Source organism: Ailuropoda melanoleuca, chromosome 15, assembly GCF_002007445.2.
Source record: "Ailuropoda melanoleuca isolate Jingjing chromosome 15, ASM200744v2, whole genome shotgun sequence".
NCBI lineage: Eukaryota > Metazoa > Chordata > Mammalia > Carnivora > Ursidae > Ailuropoda > Ailuropoda melanoleuca.
In genome coordinates this window covers 39,766,901-39,782,247 of record NC_048232.1, presented here as the reverse complement: position 1 = coordinate 39,782,247, position 15,347 = coordinate 39,766,901, and the positions used below count along the sequence as shown (strand labels likewise).

The 15,347-nt window shown below is 42.3% G+C and overlaps 1 protein-coding gene and 1 long non-coding RNA gene across 7 annotated transcripts in view; one reads left to right on the top strand and one right to left on the bottom strand.

Moving 5' to 3' along the window:
* The window catches only part of SRGAP1 (SLIT-ROBO Rho GTPase activating protein 1), a 275,112-nt gene that overhangs the window by 50,729 nt on the left and 209,036 nt on the right, over positions 1-15,347 (bottom strand). For 3 of the 5 annotated variants that reach the window (XR_004621057.1, XR_004621058.1, XM_034644551.1), the window contains exons 11-12: positions 13,030-13,057; positions 2,316-2,418 (exon numbers count right to left, since the gene is read on the bottom strand). Coding sequence is in view for 2 of the 5 variants with exons in the window: in XM_034644551.1 (XP_034500442.1) it covers positions 2,316-2,418; positions 13,030-13,057 (131 nt within the window). In the remaining 3 variants the exon portion in view is untranslated. Of the gene's footprint in view, positions 1-1,769; positions 1,804-2,315; positions 2,419-13,029; positions 13,058-15,347 lie in introns of all 5 variants that reach the window. The other 2 variants (XM_034644552.1, XR_004621059.1) reach the window with 2 other exon arrangements.
* The window catches only part of LOC117796500, a 33,029-nt gene that overhangs the window by 5,291 nt on the left and 12,391 nt on the right, over positions 1-15,347 (top strand). The window lies entirely within an intron of this gene.

The following is a 15,347-nucleotide window of genomic DNA, read 5'->3' as shown; positions in this document are numbered from 1 at the left end:
AAACTCTTTAGCGTAGACTAGTTGGCTCAAGAATAGCTATATAATTACATCAGCAATTACTGAGTATGTGAGGGGATTTTTCTCTATGATACAAGCGTGTTTTAGGGGAAGTAACCCTTACGTGACTGATTCACTTAACACTGTAATCTAAAAGAACAACAAATGCTTAAATGCAAGTGATAAAAGGAGAAATTAGTTTGCACCTCTGCTGAACTTACTATTAAAACAAAAAGAAAGAAAAAAAATGTTATTAAAAGAAAAATGTTTGCACTGTCTTAAGTTTTCACATTATTTAAAAAATATTTTCGTCTTTACATTTACTCAGGTAATTGCTAATCTTTTGCTTACCATCAGTATTTTATTCAGATACAATGAATTTTGTGGTCAAAAAGTAATAAGTGTGTGTGTGTTTTAATTTAATTTCATGGATGCCAGATGCTTTGGTAGAAGATAGTTTACAAAAAGTGAAACAATGGGCTGTGCTTCACCCACCATTCAAACAAATCCCTTTTTGCCTCAGTTTCCCCATGGGGAAAAATAGTTTGCTCTTGCTGTCTCACAGTGATATTGTGGGGACCTCCAGGGATGGAGCACTTTTCAGAAGGGCAGAGATCTCTGTCCTTTTACTGCTATGACCAAAGATTCTTTAATATGCCATCTGGGACATGGAAGAGCTCACCTAAGTGAATTTCCAAGGATAACTGGTTTACTCCTTCTTTAGTACCTAAAGTTGGTTTCCGTTAACTGTTCTTAAGGAAAAATCTTTTAAAAGTATAGTACGAGTTGCCCTGTCATCTCAGGCAGTCATTCTTGTACTGTGCTATCAAATATAACAGAATCATACGCTTGTTTCTTTGAGCTTTTCTCTGCTCTTTCTCTGCCAGACCATCAGCTGCACATCTCATGCTTTCATCTTATCTTCATCTTCCCTTCTCTCCAGCTAATTTGCCCCTGCTTGTAAGCCCTGGGCTGGGAAGCCAGCTAATCAAATTTGACAATAATTTTATATTGAATTAGAGCCAATAAGGCTCTTTGGAGGCTTATGGCAGTGGGTTTGTGACTGCAATTTAGGTAGTCCGGTGGCTTTTCACTTAATGCCAAGGTTAGGGCTTGTTTTTAAGGCTGCCAGTGGTTCTCAATCTGTGTACATATGCATGTATGCATGTATGCATCTACCTGTCCGTGTGTACATGCCACACGCATACACACACATTTTTTAACCATCAGTGCACATATTTGATAAAAGGTCTGTCTTTAAAGAAACTAAGACATCCGTAACATATTATTAAGGGAGGTTACTAATGATGTGGTTTCCTACATAAATGTAGTCTTCAGAAACACTGGAGTCTGTGACATAAAATGCTAGCCACGAAAGAGAAAGCTCTTCTCTTTTTTTTTTATAATTTATTTGTGGGTCCGTAATCCAGTATTAATGTGCATTTGGTATTTAACACTGACTTGCCTTAACCAAAGCCCTTGACTCAAATTCGGTAAACTGCCAAATACGCAATGTAAAAACTGAGGATTTATCTACTTTTACTAGAGAAGACAATTCCTCTTAAATCAGTGTTTGAGTTCTATAATTCCTTTCTATAGGAAATAGGTAGAAATCTATAAATAGTAAAGCCTCTTTTTAAACCTAATTTTCATCTGCAAACATTTTTCTTTCAAAGACCTTAAAAATCTAATTAAAGCCAAGCATGATTATGATTTGAAAACGATACCAAGAGCAAAAGAGGCTGTGCCCTTGCCTCCCTGCAGCACTATACCTGATGTCTCGCGTGTGAGTTCCTTCGTCCTCGGCTAGAAGCATTATCAGAAATACAGGATGAAAAAGAAGACAGAGTAAACACAGCAGAGATACAAGATACAGACCGCAGGGGCTTACAATTCATCCAATATAATGAATTCCTCAAGTCACGGGAAATCCAAACTTGCTGTGTTTCAGAGCTACCCTAATGACGTACTTTACAAATATATTTTGGGCCATCTAATTTGCACGAGTAAAAACACAATATTTTATCAGGTAGCTCTTTTCCTTTTTGCACAAATTATGGCTTTTTTTTTGTTTTTTAAGAAAGAAAGAGGGCTTTCTCTTTTGCCAGCATAAAACCCACATTTATTTCCTCTTCTGAAGGCACTCAAACCAAATATTCTTTCCTCTCTGACTTCAGGAAATATTATATTGATTTTCTGGGAAAGCAAAGAGCCCCAGGACAGACTTGGACATAATGACCTGCCTCCTTTGATGAGAGGCTGAGACCATTATAGTAAGAAGCGTGGAGATCAGCCACCCAGATGGCTGGTGCCAGTACCTTGACGAATGTTTCCAAATCCCCATTAAACAACTTAGCATTATACTGTGAGCGGGGTCTGGACTTCCTGTGTTTCTGGGGCTTAGGGGGAACATTTGGAGGCCTAAGGGAAGGGAATATAATTACTGAGCATGGCAGAAATCAAACAATAAATGAAACACCCATAGATCCCATCAAAATCACAAAACAGGAATTCCTATGTGCCCCCTCCACCCCCACCCATGGGGGAAAAGGGCCCTTCCCCTTTCCCATTTATTTACTTCTACTTATGTGCTCAAAAACAGTACAAACTATTCATTCAGATGACCCCTTTTTTTGTACATTGTATATGACATTTGTTTGCTAGTTTGTTTAAAACTGGAATTGTGAGCTATCTGGCCAAGTGTTACAAACTCGACTGGCTTATGAGTCAGACGGAAGACACAATGAGTCATAAAAATCAGGCCTCTCGATAAATCCCAATATGAGAAATTAAATATCATATTTTAGTTACAACATAATTTGTCAATGCAAGTAACGTCACATCTGTTCAGTATCCCTCAGATATTAATGGGGTTTTAGTTTATGCAAAAGTAACTATTAATAGGGTCACAAGTGAAAAATGAGTTTGGTTTCAATGTTTTCTTAGGGAGGGGGTAGATACAGGCTCATATGAATGATTATTTCTTTATAACAAACTATCTCATCACTTAAATATTTGCAGAGCATTAGGATGCATCCCTTACTCTGCTCTGACTGTCCATCTCCTGTCTGTTTGCTTTGGTGGCTGAGCCAGGCTCTCTAACACACACGTAACCAGAGCCCCATGCACTCCGTTTAGATCCTGCGTCATCCTGCTCTGTCGTGGAGAGAGGGGGCCTCTTCTGTCCTCTTCCTTTCAAGCACAGAGGGCCAGAAGTATCTGACTCAGCTTCTCCCACTGTGCTGAATGGAACACAGGGAAGAAGAGTCCCAGGACTGCTCTCCAGACATTTTAACTCCTTCTTCAATGTACATCACACTTGAAAATTAGGTAAAGCCCTTCATAATGCTGCAAACTGTGTAAGAAGAATTACTTTTTCGGTTTATTGATGTTCAAAAAGGCCAGGTCAGAAACAAAATCCCAAGAATATGAGGAAGCCTGACTAGATTCGTTAAATATTACCATATTCTTAAGCTATCAAGAGAGGTAGGGGAGCAAAGGTGACAGCCTTCCATAGCCAAATTCTCACGCTCAACCAGCAGGTGGGCTCATAGGATCAACAGGGTGTACAGCGAGCAGCACCTGAAGCCCCATGTGCTTGAGAGGTTAAGAGGAATTTTTGCAAATGTCTAGAAGTGAATATGGAAACTTCTACCAGGCAGTATATCATCATGTCCTGACACTGCTGAAGTTTCTGAAATCTCTTTTATATACTGAATTCGGGGCTATTCACAGAGGAAAGGATCTGGTAGGCATAAAAACCCAAACAACTACCCACCGAGGAGTTTAATCTTATCCACTCTTTTCATTGTTTTACAAGTGTTTTCAAAGATTTGTAAAATGAATTAATTTATTTATTTTAGGGGGTGGAGGGGAGGAGCAGAGGGAGAGGGAAAGAGAGCCTCAAGCGGACTCTACACTCAGCACAGAACCCAACACTGGGCTCGATCTCACCACCCTGAGATCACAACGTGAGCTGAAACCAAGCGTCAGTGCCCAGCTGAATGCACTGCCCAGGTGCCCCGCATGATTTTACAAGTGTTTTAAAATGTAGATTTTATTTTTATTCAGCTATGGTGAGATCAACAGATCAGAAGCAAAGGCCACTGAAAAGATAGTTTGTTACCTGCCCTGCCCAAGAGAAGGAGGCAGGCTACTCCATGGGGAAGCACCAGGGTTGGTGGAGAAGCAGGACTGCAGGCAATGCTGTGGTTTCCACAGGAAGGAATGGGCGAGGGAGGGTAAGCAGGTTTAGGACTGGCTAGGTTGAATAAGTTTGGAGGGCTCTGGGGAATAGGGATTGTTCCTACTGGTCTGGTACTTAGCTTTGTGGTGATCAGGAGGGGGGAGAGTGACCTTGAACGTGAAAGCCCAATAAAGGATGCTAAAGGATGTGGCTGAGGGTATGGGTCTGGACTGGTTGGTTTGCACACAAAAGGCATACTTGCGAGCATGACCTTTACTATTTCTATGAACTGGCTAACCTTGGGAGTGGCAGTCTCTCCAAGGTCAGCAAGGCCCCAAGATCTCAAAGCATCCAAAAGAGAAACAAGAAAACGTGGTTATTACAAGGTCCAGCAGAGCTGCACACTTGGTGACATCTGGAGCCGCTGACAAAGTTAAGGGTTTAAGAACACAGGCCTATTTTGTTTGGTCGCCAATTCGTGGGACAAGCAAATCTTGCAGCTGGAGCCAAAGCCCCCTAGTAGGACTAGATCATTGTTCCCACGTGACCGAAAGAAGCAGCGTAGCTCCTGGTTGGGGCAATGAAGACATGTTTTTTGAGTTGTCTACCAGAGGCCTGCAAGTTTTCTCTCCTGATGATTCTAAAGTATGAGGTGAATGTGATGACACTACCGTTGGGAGAGAAAGCTGACGGGAAACAAAGTGCCCCAGTGCTTATCAAAGTACTTTCGGCGGCAGAGGCGGCTTATCAGGCCCCTGATGGCTCTGGCTTTACTACGTACACATCTGGGGAACAGAATCAGGGCCGTGCCATCCAACACTTGAATGGCATGTCGCGTTCAGGTTTGGTGGCTGCCACGCGACTTGCAGGGAATCTGGCCTCCTGGGTAGGACGCCCATGTGGACGAGAGCAAGTATGAGTCAGGTCCATCCATGTGCATAGCTAGTCTGTTTGGCAGTGACAGTTCTCATTGCAAATTAATATATTTGCATTTCTTCCTTTTTTAAAAAAAACTTTTTTTGAAGTGCTTCACGTTAATTATAATATAGGAACAAAGGTAAAATACACATGAAAAAAGCTCCATAAACTGCATATTACTATGCAGAAGTAATACTCTTCTTTGTCACTGACACAGGGAGGAAAGAAACCTCAGTATTTCCGTGAGGTTAGACAAGTCACTAGTTGTATCTTTCTAGCTGGTTCACCAAGAGAGGCTTCCTTTTGAATACATTGCCCAGCAGAAACATTATAAAGCCTTGAAAATCAACTTGCCCATCACTGCAACACACACACACACACACACACACACCCACACACCAGTGTTCTAAATGCCTTTCACCTCAAAGAGAACTCAGTTTTAAGAGGGCAAAGTCTAGCTATGTCAATTAGAATAATTTCTGGCTGTTACACAAATTCTGGCACAAAAAAATAGAAGTTGCAAACTTTCCCCAACCCAAATCAGAATCGGCTTCCAAAAAGGCTTTTCTTTCTCAGCAATAGCTTCAAAATCCCTTTATGAATGAAAAAAAGGAAAAAAAAAAAAGAAAGAAAGAAAGAAGTGCAATATGGCTGTCATATTAAAAGTTAAATCTTTAAAGTAAACCCAAAAGGGGTAAGAAGCTAGGGGCGCCTGGGTGGCACAGCGGTTAAGCGTCTGCGTTCGGCTCAGGGCGTGATCCTGGCGTTGTGGGATCGAGCCCCACATCAGGCTCCTCTGCCTATGAGCCTGCTTCTTCCTTTCCCACTCCCCCTGCTTGTGTTCCCTCTCTCGCTGGCTGTCTCTATCTCTGTCAAATAAATAAAATCTTAAAAAAAAAAAAAAGGGGTAAGAAGCTAAAATCCTGAGTATTCAGTATAGTTCAAAGTTTTATTTTATTTTTTTTATTTATTTTTTTTTTTAATTTTATTTTATTATATTGTGTTAATCACCATACAGTACATCCCCAGATTCCGATGTAAAGTTTGATGCTTCATTAGTTGCGTATAACACCCAGTGCACCATGCAATACGTGCCCTCCTTACTACCCATCACCAGTCTATCCCATTCCCCCACCCCCTCCCCTCTGAAGTCTTCAGTTTGTTTCTCATAGTCCATAGTCTCTCATGTTTCATTCCCCCTTCTGATTACCCCCCTTTTCTTTATCCCTTTCTTCCCCTACCGATCATCCTAGTTCTTATGTTCCATAGATGAGAGAAATCATATGATAATTGTCTTTCTCTGCTTGACTTATTTCACTTAGCATTATCTCCTCCAGTGCCGTCCATGTTGCAGCAAATGTTGAGAATTCGTTCTTTCTGATAGCTGAGTAATATTCCATTGTATATATGGACCACAGCTTCTTAATCCAGTCATCTGTTGAAGGGCATCTCGGCTCCTTCCATGATTTGGCTATTGTGGACAATGCAGCTATGAACATTGGGGTGCATATGGCCCTTCTCTTTACTACGTCTGTATCTTTGGGGTAAACACCCAGTAGTGCAATGGCTGGGTCATAGGGTAGTTCAATTTTTAACTTTTTAAGGGACCTCCACACTGTTTTCCAGAGTGGCTGTACCAACTTGCATTCCCACCAACAATGTAGGAGGGATCCCCTTTCTCCACATCCTCTCCAACAATTGTTGTTTCTTGCCTTGTCTATCTTTGCCATTCTAACTGGCGTAAGGTGGTATCTCAGTGTGGTTTTGATTTGAATTTCCCTGATGGCTAATGATTTTGAACATTTTTTCATGTGTCTGTTAGCCATTTGTATGTCTTCATTGGAAAAGTGTCTGTTCATATCTTCTGCCCATTTTATGATTTGTTTATTTGTTTCTCGTGTATTGAGTTTGAGAAGTTCTTTGTAGATCTTGGATACCAGTCCTTTATCTGTGGTGTCCTTTGCAAATATATTCTCCCATTCCGTGGGCTGTCTCTTAGTTTTTTTGACTGTTTCCTTGGCTGTGCAGAAGCTCTTTATCCTGATAAAGTCCCATAAGTTCATTTTATCTTTTATTTCTCTTGCCTTTGGCGATGTGTCGTGAAAAAGGTTGCTCTGGCCGATGTCATAGAAGTTGTTGCCTATGTTCTCCTCTAGAATTTTGATGGATTCCTGTCTCACATTGAGGTCTTTCATCCATTTGGAGTTTATTTTTGTGTATGGTGTGAGAGAGTGGTCAAGTTTCATTCTTTTGCATGTAGCTGTCCAATTTTCCCAGCACCATTTATTGAAGAGACTGTCTTTTTTCCACCGGATGTTTTTTCCTGCTTTATCAAAGATTAGTTGCCCAAAGAGCCGAGGGTCCATTTCTGGGTTCTCTATTCTGTTCCATTGGTCGATGTGTCTGTTTTTGTGCCAGTACCATGCTGTCTTTGTGATCACAGCTTTGTAGTACAGCTCGAAATCCGGCATTGTGATGCCCCCAGCTTTGTTTTTCCTTTTCAACAGTTCCTTGGAGATTCGGGGCCTTTTCTGGTTCCATACAAATTTAAGGACTATTTGTTCCAGTTCTTTGAAAAATGTCCTCGGTATTTTGATCGGGATAGCATTGAAAGTGTAGATTGCTCTGGGTAGTATGGACATTTTAACTATGTTAATTCTTCCAATCCATGAGCATGGAATATTTTTCCATCTTTTTATGTCTTCCTCAATATCTTTCAAAAGTGATCTATAGTTTCTAGGATATAGGTCCTTTACGTCTCTGGTTAAGTTAATTCCAAGGTAACGTATGGTTTTTGGTGTTATTGTAAATGGGATGGATTCCCTAATTTCTCTTTCTTCAGTCTCGTTATTCGTGTATAGAAATGCAACTGATTTCTGGGCATTGATTTTGTATCCTGCCACCTTACTGAATTGTTCTATAACTTCTAATAGTTTGGGAGTGGATTCCTTTGGGTTTTCCATATAGAGTATCATGTCATCTGCAAAGAGAGACAGTTTGACTTCTTCTTTGCCGATTTGGATACCTTTGATCCCTTTTTGTCTTCTGATTGCTGTTGCAAGGACTTCTAGTACTATGTTGAATAATAGTGGCGAGAGTGGGCATCCTTGTCGTGTTCCTGATCTTAAGGGAAAGGCTTCCAGCTTTTCCCCATTGAGAATAATGCTTGCAGTAGGCTTTTCATAGATGGCTTTTATGAGATTGAGAAATGTACCCTCTATTCCTACACTCTGAAGGGTTTTAATCAGGAAAGGATGCTGTATTTTGTCAAATGCTTTTTCTGCATCAATTGAGAGGATCATATGGTTCTTGAGTCTTTTCTTGTTGATATGATGTATCACATTGATTGATTTGCGAGTGTTGAACCATGCTTGCATCCCAGGTATGAATCCCACTTGGTCATGATGGATAATCCTTTTAATGTACTGTTGGATTCTATTAGCAAGGATCTTGTTGAGGATTTTGGCATCCATATTCATTAGAGAAATCGGTCTGTAATTCTCCTTTTTGAGGGGGTCTTTGCCTGGTTTGGGGATCAAGGTAATATTAGCCTCATAGAATGAGTTTGGTAGCTTTCCTTCTGTTTCTATTTTTTGAAATAGCTTTAGGAGAATAGGTATTATTTCTTCTTTGAATGTTTGGTAGAATTCCCCAGGAAAACCGTCTGGGCCTGGAGTTTTATTATTTGGAAGGTTGTTTATCACTGACTCAATTTCTTCATAGTTAATTGGCCTATTTAAGAAATCTATTTCTTCCTGTTTCAGTCTTGGTAGTTTATAGGTTTCCAGGAAGGCCTCCATCTCTTCCAGATTGTTTAGTTTTTTGGCATATAGCTGTTGATAAAAGTTTCTAATAATCCTTGCAATTTCAATGGTGCTGGTCGTGACCTCTCCCTTTTCAGTCATAATTTTAATAATCTCAGTCCTTTCTCTTTGTTTTTGGACAAGTTTTGCCAGTGGTCTGTCAATTTTATGGATTCTCTCAAAGAACCAGCTTCTAGTCCTGTTGATCTGCTGTACTGTGCTCCTGGTTTCTAATTCATTGATTTCTGCTCTAATCTTGGTCAACTCCTTCCTTGTCAGTGGGTTAGGCCTGTCCCTCTGTTGCTGTTCCAGTTTCTTGAGGTGAGAATATAGAAACTGCATTTTAGATTTTTCTATTCTTTTGAGTGAGGCTTGGATGGCTATGTATTTCCCCCTTAGGACTGCCTTTGCAGTATCCCATAGGTTTTGGACCGTTGTGTATTCATTCTCGTTGGTCTCCATAAATTGTTTAATTTGTTTTTTGATTTCCTGGTTTATCGAGTCATTCTTGAGCAGGATGGTTCTTAGCCTCCAAGTGTTTGAGTTTCTTCCAGGTTTTTCCTTGTGGTTGAGTTCCAATTTCAGAGCGTTGTGGTCTGAGAATATGCAGGGGATAATTTCAATCTTTTGGTATTGGCTGAGACCTGTTTTGTGTCCCAGAGCATGATCTATTCTTGAGAATGTTCCATGGGCATTTGAATAGAATGAGTATTCTTTGGTTCTGGGGTGTAGTGTTCTATATATATCTATGAGGTCCAACTCGTCGAGTATGGCATTCAAAGCCTTTGATTCTTTGCTTAGTTTTTGCCAGGGTGTTCTGTCTATTTCTGATAGTGGGGTGTTGAGGTCCCCTACTATTACTGTGTTCTTATCTATATGTCTCTTTATTTTGGTTAAGAGTTGGCTTGTGTATCTTGCTGCTCCCCTGTTGGGGGCATATATATTAATAATTGTCATATCCACTTGTTGAATACTTCCTTTAAGAATAATATAGTGCCCTTCTGTATCTCTCTCTATGGCCTCTAGTTTAAAATCCAGTCTATCTGATATGAGAATTGCTACTCCAGCTTTCTTTTGAGGTCCATTTGCGTGGAAGATGGTACTCCATCCCCTTACTCTAAGTCTGAATGCATCTTTGGGTTCAAAATGAGTCTCTTGTAGACAGCAAATGGATGGGTCATGTCTTTTTATCCAATCTGCAACCCTGTGGCGTTTTATGGGAGAGTTTAAGCCATTTAGATTGATAGAGATTATTGACAGATATGATTTTAATGATGCCATTTCTCTTTAAAGTCTTTGTATCGGTTGTGACTTGCTGCTCTGTATCACTCTTGGGGCCTTTTTACCTTTATAGAGCCCCCCTTAATATCTCCTGTAGGGCTGGTTTCGTGGTTACGAAATTGGTTAATGATTGGCGATTTTGGAACGTCTTTATTTCTCCATCAATTCTGAATGACAGCTTTGCTGGATAAAGGATCCTTGGCTGCATGTTTTTCTCTGAAAGAGCTTTAAAAATGCCCCCCCAAGCCTTTCTCTCATTCCAGGTCTCTGTAGACAGGTCTGACGTAATCCTGATACCTTTGCCTTGGTACGTGAGAAATTTCTTTGCCCTGGCCGCTTTCAATACTGTATCCTTGGATCTAATATTTGCGAATTGCACTATGACATGCCGTGGCGTAGGTTTGTCCTGGTTGAGCTTGGATGGGGTCCTCTCTGCCTCTTGGACACGAATGCTTGTTTCCCTTGCTAGATTAGGGAAGTTTTCAGCTACAATTTGTTCAAATATCTCTTCTAGACCTCTGTTTTTCTCCACCCCTTCAGGGATGCCGATGATTCTGACATTGGATCGTTTCATAGAGTCAGTAATCTCCCGTAATCTACATTCGTGGGCGTGGATTTTTTTAAGACCAGCTTCTATTTTCGTTTTTTCTTCTACTAACCCATCCTCCAATTCGCTAACGCGTTCCTCTGCCTCGGTGACCCTGGCCGTCAGAGCCTCTAGTTTTGACTGCATTTGGCTCATAGAATTTTTAATTTCTGTCAGATTCGCTCTCATTTCTGCCCTTAGGGATTCTATATTCTCAGCAACGCTTTCTCTGATGCTTTTTTCAAGTTTACTCATCATCTTGACCATTGTTGCTCTGAATTCCATTTCTGATAATTGGGATACATCCATATGTATTAATTCTGTGGCCGAGGCCAATTCTGTGGCAGAGGCCACAGACTCATTATCTTTTCTTTGCTGGGGGGGACTTCTCCTTCTCGTCATTCTGATGAAGAGAGATTGCAGGGTTGTCCAGAGCCCAAGTGTTGACTGGGACCCAGGCCGTGCGCCCTTGTTTTATAGAGATCTTAGGGATGTGGGCTTCTTCCTTAAAGAGTTTATTTATTTATTTGAGAGAGAGAGAGACAGTCAGCAAGAAAGGGAACCCAAGCAGAGGAGTGGGAGAGGAAGAAGCAGGTTCCCGGTGGAGAAGCCCGATGAAGGACTCCTTACGGAGCGTTGTGATCACACCCTAATCCGAAGACAGGTGCTTGGTGACTGCGCCACTCAGGCGCTCCGGGTTGTGGGCTTCTTGATTTTTCAGCCTGCCTTCTGGGGGAGGGGCCTGCCTGCAGGTACTCAGAAAACCCTGTTTGGGTAGAGTCTCTGTGTCCCTTGCGAGGGGGGATGGGGATGGGCACCCTGTGAGCCGGTATTTCCGGGCTTTTGTTCTCTGGCGGCTTTCCCTGGCGGTTTGCTATGCCTCTTCTGAGAGAGCAGCAGCGGCTGAAATTCAGCCTCTGTCTCAGAACAGAGGGATCGCGGATCGTTCTCCACTGATGTTCTGGCCACTTTAACTCTGTTTCTGTTGGTGCTGCTCAACCCTGCAGCATCCCGGGCTGTGCGCCCCACACCCGGCGTCCCAGCCCTCACTTCCAGGGCCGGCACGTCTCTGTCCTTTGTGTTTCCAACCCCGCCCGCCGCCAGCCGCCCCGCGCGGGCTCCCGGAGCTCCCCGTCTCAGTCTGGTGTCTCACGGGTGCTGACCGCGAGTCCGCCTGCTCCCCCGTGCAGGTGGCCCTCCAGCCGCCAGCCGCCCCGCGGACGCTCCCGGAGCTCCCGGTCTCAGCCTCGATCCAGTGAGCACACCGGAGCTCCGGAGCTCCGTGAGATGCTTGGTGGTGCACGCTCCCGGCTCACGGACTCAGTCTGCCGTTTCCAGAGTGCGGGTCCGCGGTCCGCCCGCTCCCCGGTGCAGGTGGCCCGCCAGCCGCCCTGCGCGCGCGCTCCTGGAGCTCGCGTTCTAAGTCTGTTGTCTCGCGGGTGCCGTCCGCGAGTCCGCCTGCTCCCCCGTGCAGGTGGCCCGCCAACCGCCAGCCGTCCCGCGTGCGCTCCCGGAGCTCCCTTCTCAGCCTGCTGTCTCAAGCGTGCGGGTCCGCGGTCTGTCCGCTCCCCCTTGCAGGTGGCTACCGCTTCCCGGCGCCCTGACACGGCGGCTCCCTCCCCCTTCTGTTTAGCTTCCGATATCTGTGCGCGGTTTCACGGCTCCCCGCTTCGTACCTCGATACTCAGCGCTGGAGATGTTCATTTGTAGAGATCCAGATGTATCTTCCTGCGTCTCAGGCTGATTCCGTGGATATTCCTGCTGGTCTGGTACCTATCCAGCTCAACTCAGGGGACCGGCTGAAAAAGGTGTCCCCTACTCCTCCGCCATCTTAACCTCCCCCCAGTTCAAAGTTTTAAATGACATAAGGGAAAGTAGGAGCAGAAAGTACTGATTGTGCTATTTGCTAACACAGTAGTTATGCACGTAACGTTGCTTGTTAATTAAATGATCAAATCAGACTATTTTTGGAAACTGTTAAGTGTTTTGGATTAGACAAACCAAGCCCATTCGATTTAGGTCTTTCTTAAGCAGTCTACTCATTAAAGAGCTTCAAATTACACTGGGAAACCCTCAGATCTGCCAGAGCAAATCTGGTTTTGTGAGAACCCCAAACATTTCATTTTACTATTGTTTGTAGAGTCAAAATGATCTTCCATGTTCATTAACAAAATTCATTCATTTTTGCAGCAGTGAATGGTTGCTCATTGTTAAGGAAAAAAAAAGAGACACAGAGTTATGATAAAATATTTTCCTACCTTGTAGTCATATATTCAGCTCTATGACCTGCAGAAAAAAAATGAAAATAAGTAAACAGAATGGAATCAGTGGAATGCATTTGGTAATCTTTTTTTTTTTTTTGTATCACCTGTCCCTTACTTTAAGATGCTGAGTTTATAATAACTTACACATTTTATGGTGGAAAGCAAGAGGACAGCATAGCATGATAGACAAATAATTCAAAATAAACATTTTGTAAAACTTATACCTAAAATTTAATAAATCCTATACATCAGAGAAACATGTTTCACTTGGCAATTTGAGGCAGGGATATTTATTTGTTATTCAGAAAACATGAAAAGCTCCTTGATCTTAACTGTAAGGTTAACAAAGAAATACAGATAAAACACATCCAAGGTTCGAATGTTAACGGTTTCCTCTGTCTTGATGGTTAGAAGGTGGTCAAATTAGGGTGGGAAAACTCAATTTCGTTTGTATTAAATTGGTGTTCTTTCTATAATACACAATCAGGTGAGAAGTGGCATTTTATAATCAGAAATGACACTGGCAGATATTAAGTACAAGGACATTAAATTATGCTACATTCTACCACCTGTAAGCTAGTAGCCTTTCAGAGTTCCCTGTCATTTAAAACGTGAGTTTCTTATATATTCAGGCTTCTTGACTTGTTTTTAACATCGGCTCTGTATTTTCATAGTGTTCCTACAATCTGTGCTAATTCCAAGTATGAATGTGTCTGTGGGTGCTGTCTGCTCTTTCTCACATTTTGGGTGGAGTGGTGGAAGGTGTGTGGAAGAGGGAACCATTCTACCTGTTTGTTTGCAAAATGACGATGTGCTCCTGAAACAGCCTGAAGTTATAGCTCGCCTAGAAGGGTCACGTTTGCAGCACAAACAGGTACGCGTCAGCCCATCCTATCATAACGCGGTGATTCAGATTTGTGCGGCAAGGCCAGTATAACATTTGTAGAGAAAGCTGGCTTGTTGGAAATGGTGAATGAACCCTCCCAGGCAGGCAACAGAGTCTTTTACTCTATTATCTGCTTTTGAAGAACAAGTAACAAAGGATTTGATCAATGTTCTATTTGTTAAAGGGGGAGGGGGGAATGACAGTTAATATCAGAGAATACCTTCCTCAACCCAGACTCAGGCCATTGTAGGTCTATGAGAATCAGTTCTGGGCCATGACTCGGAGTGGGGGTGGGAGGAAAGAAGACAAATCTGTTTTCCCCCACTACTCAGTTCTATCTATCCTTTAACTCTAACTCCCTTCCTTCTTTTGGCCTTTTGGTATCTTGCCGGACAAGAAAAAGGAGAAAGTGGATAGAGAAATCCAGAATAACTTCTAGCTGTGTTCAAGTGGGGGAGATGGTCTACCAGAAAGGTGTCTTTGGGGATACCCTTCAGCAGGGAGCTGGCTGTACAGGGTTAAAGCACAGAGACATGAGAGGGCTGGAGATGAAGATTTGAGAGTCAACACCATTTAGGTTGTTTTGGGGCCATGGACCAAGCTGAGATCATGCAGGGTGAGTCAGGAGAATGAGCAAAAAAGGTGGAGGGCAGAGAAACTCGCAGGCCTGTGCTGTACTGTATTCTGTCATGTTGCATACTTGATCATCATAGAAGTATGACATAAAATATATCACTAACAACAATAAAAACAGCAATGATGTCCAATACTTATTAGACACTGTTCTAAGCACTTTCTATACATTAACTCACAATTTTCACAAAACCTCATGAAGCAGGTACTGTTACTTCTATTTTGTGGAAAAGGCCGAGCATATAGGAGGCAAGTGACTTGCTCAAGGTCACACTGTTTGTATGTGATGCATCTGGCCCTAGGGTCCAGGTTTTTTTTTTCCCCCATACATATACAAGTCTTTTAAATTTTTTTAATTTAAATTCAAGTCAGTTAACATATGGTGTAATATTGGGTTCAGGAGTAAAATTTAGTGATTCATCACTTACAATTAACACCCAGTGCTCACCCCAACAAGCGTCCTCCTTAATGCCCATCACCCATTTAGCCAATACCCCACCCACCTCCCCTCCAGCAACCCTTAGTCTGTTCTCTATAGTTAAGAGTCTCCTATGGTTTGCCTCCCTCTCTGTTTTTATCTTATTTTATTTTTCCTTCCCTTCCCCTATGTTCATCTGCTTTGTTTCTTAAATTCCACATGAGTGAAATCGTATGATATTTGTCTCTCTGACTGACTTATTTTGCTTAGCATATTACCCTCTAGGTCCATCCATGTTGCTGCAAATGGAAGGTTTTCATTCTTTTTGATGGCGGAGTAATATTCCATGGCATGCATATATATATATATATATAT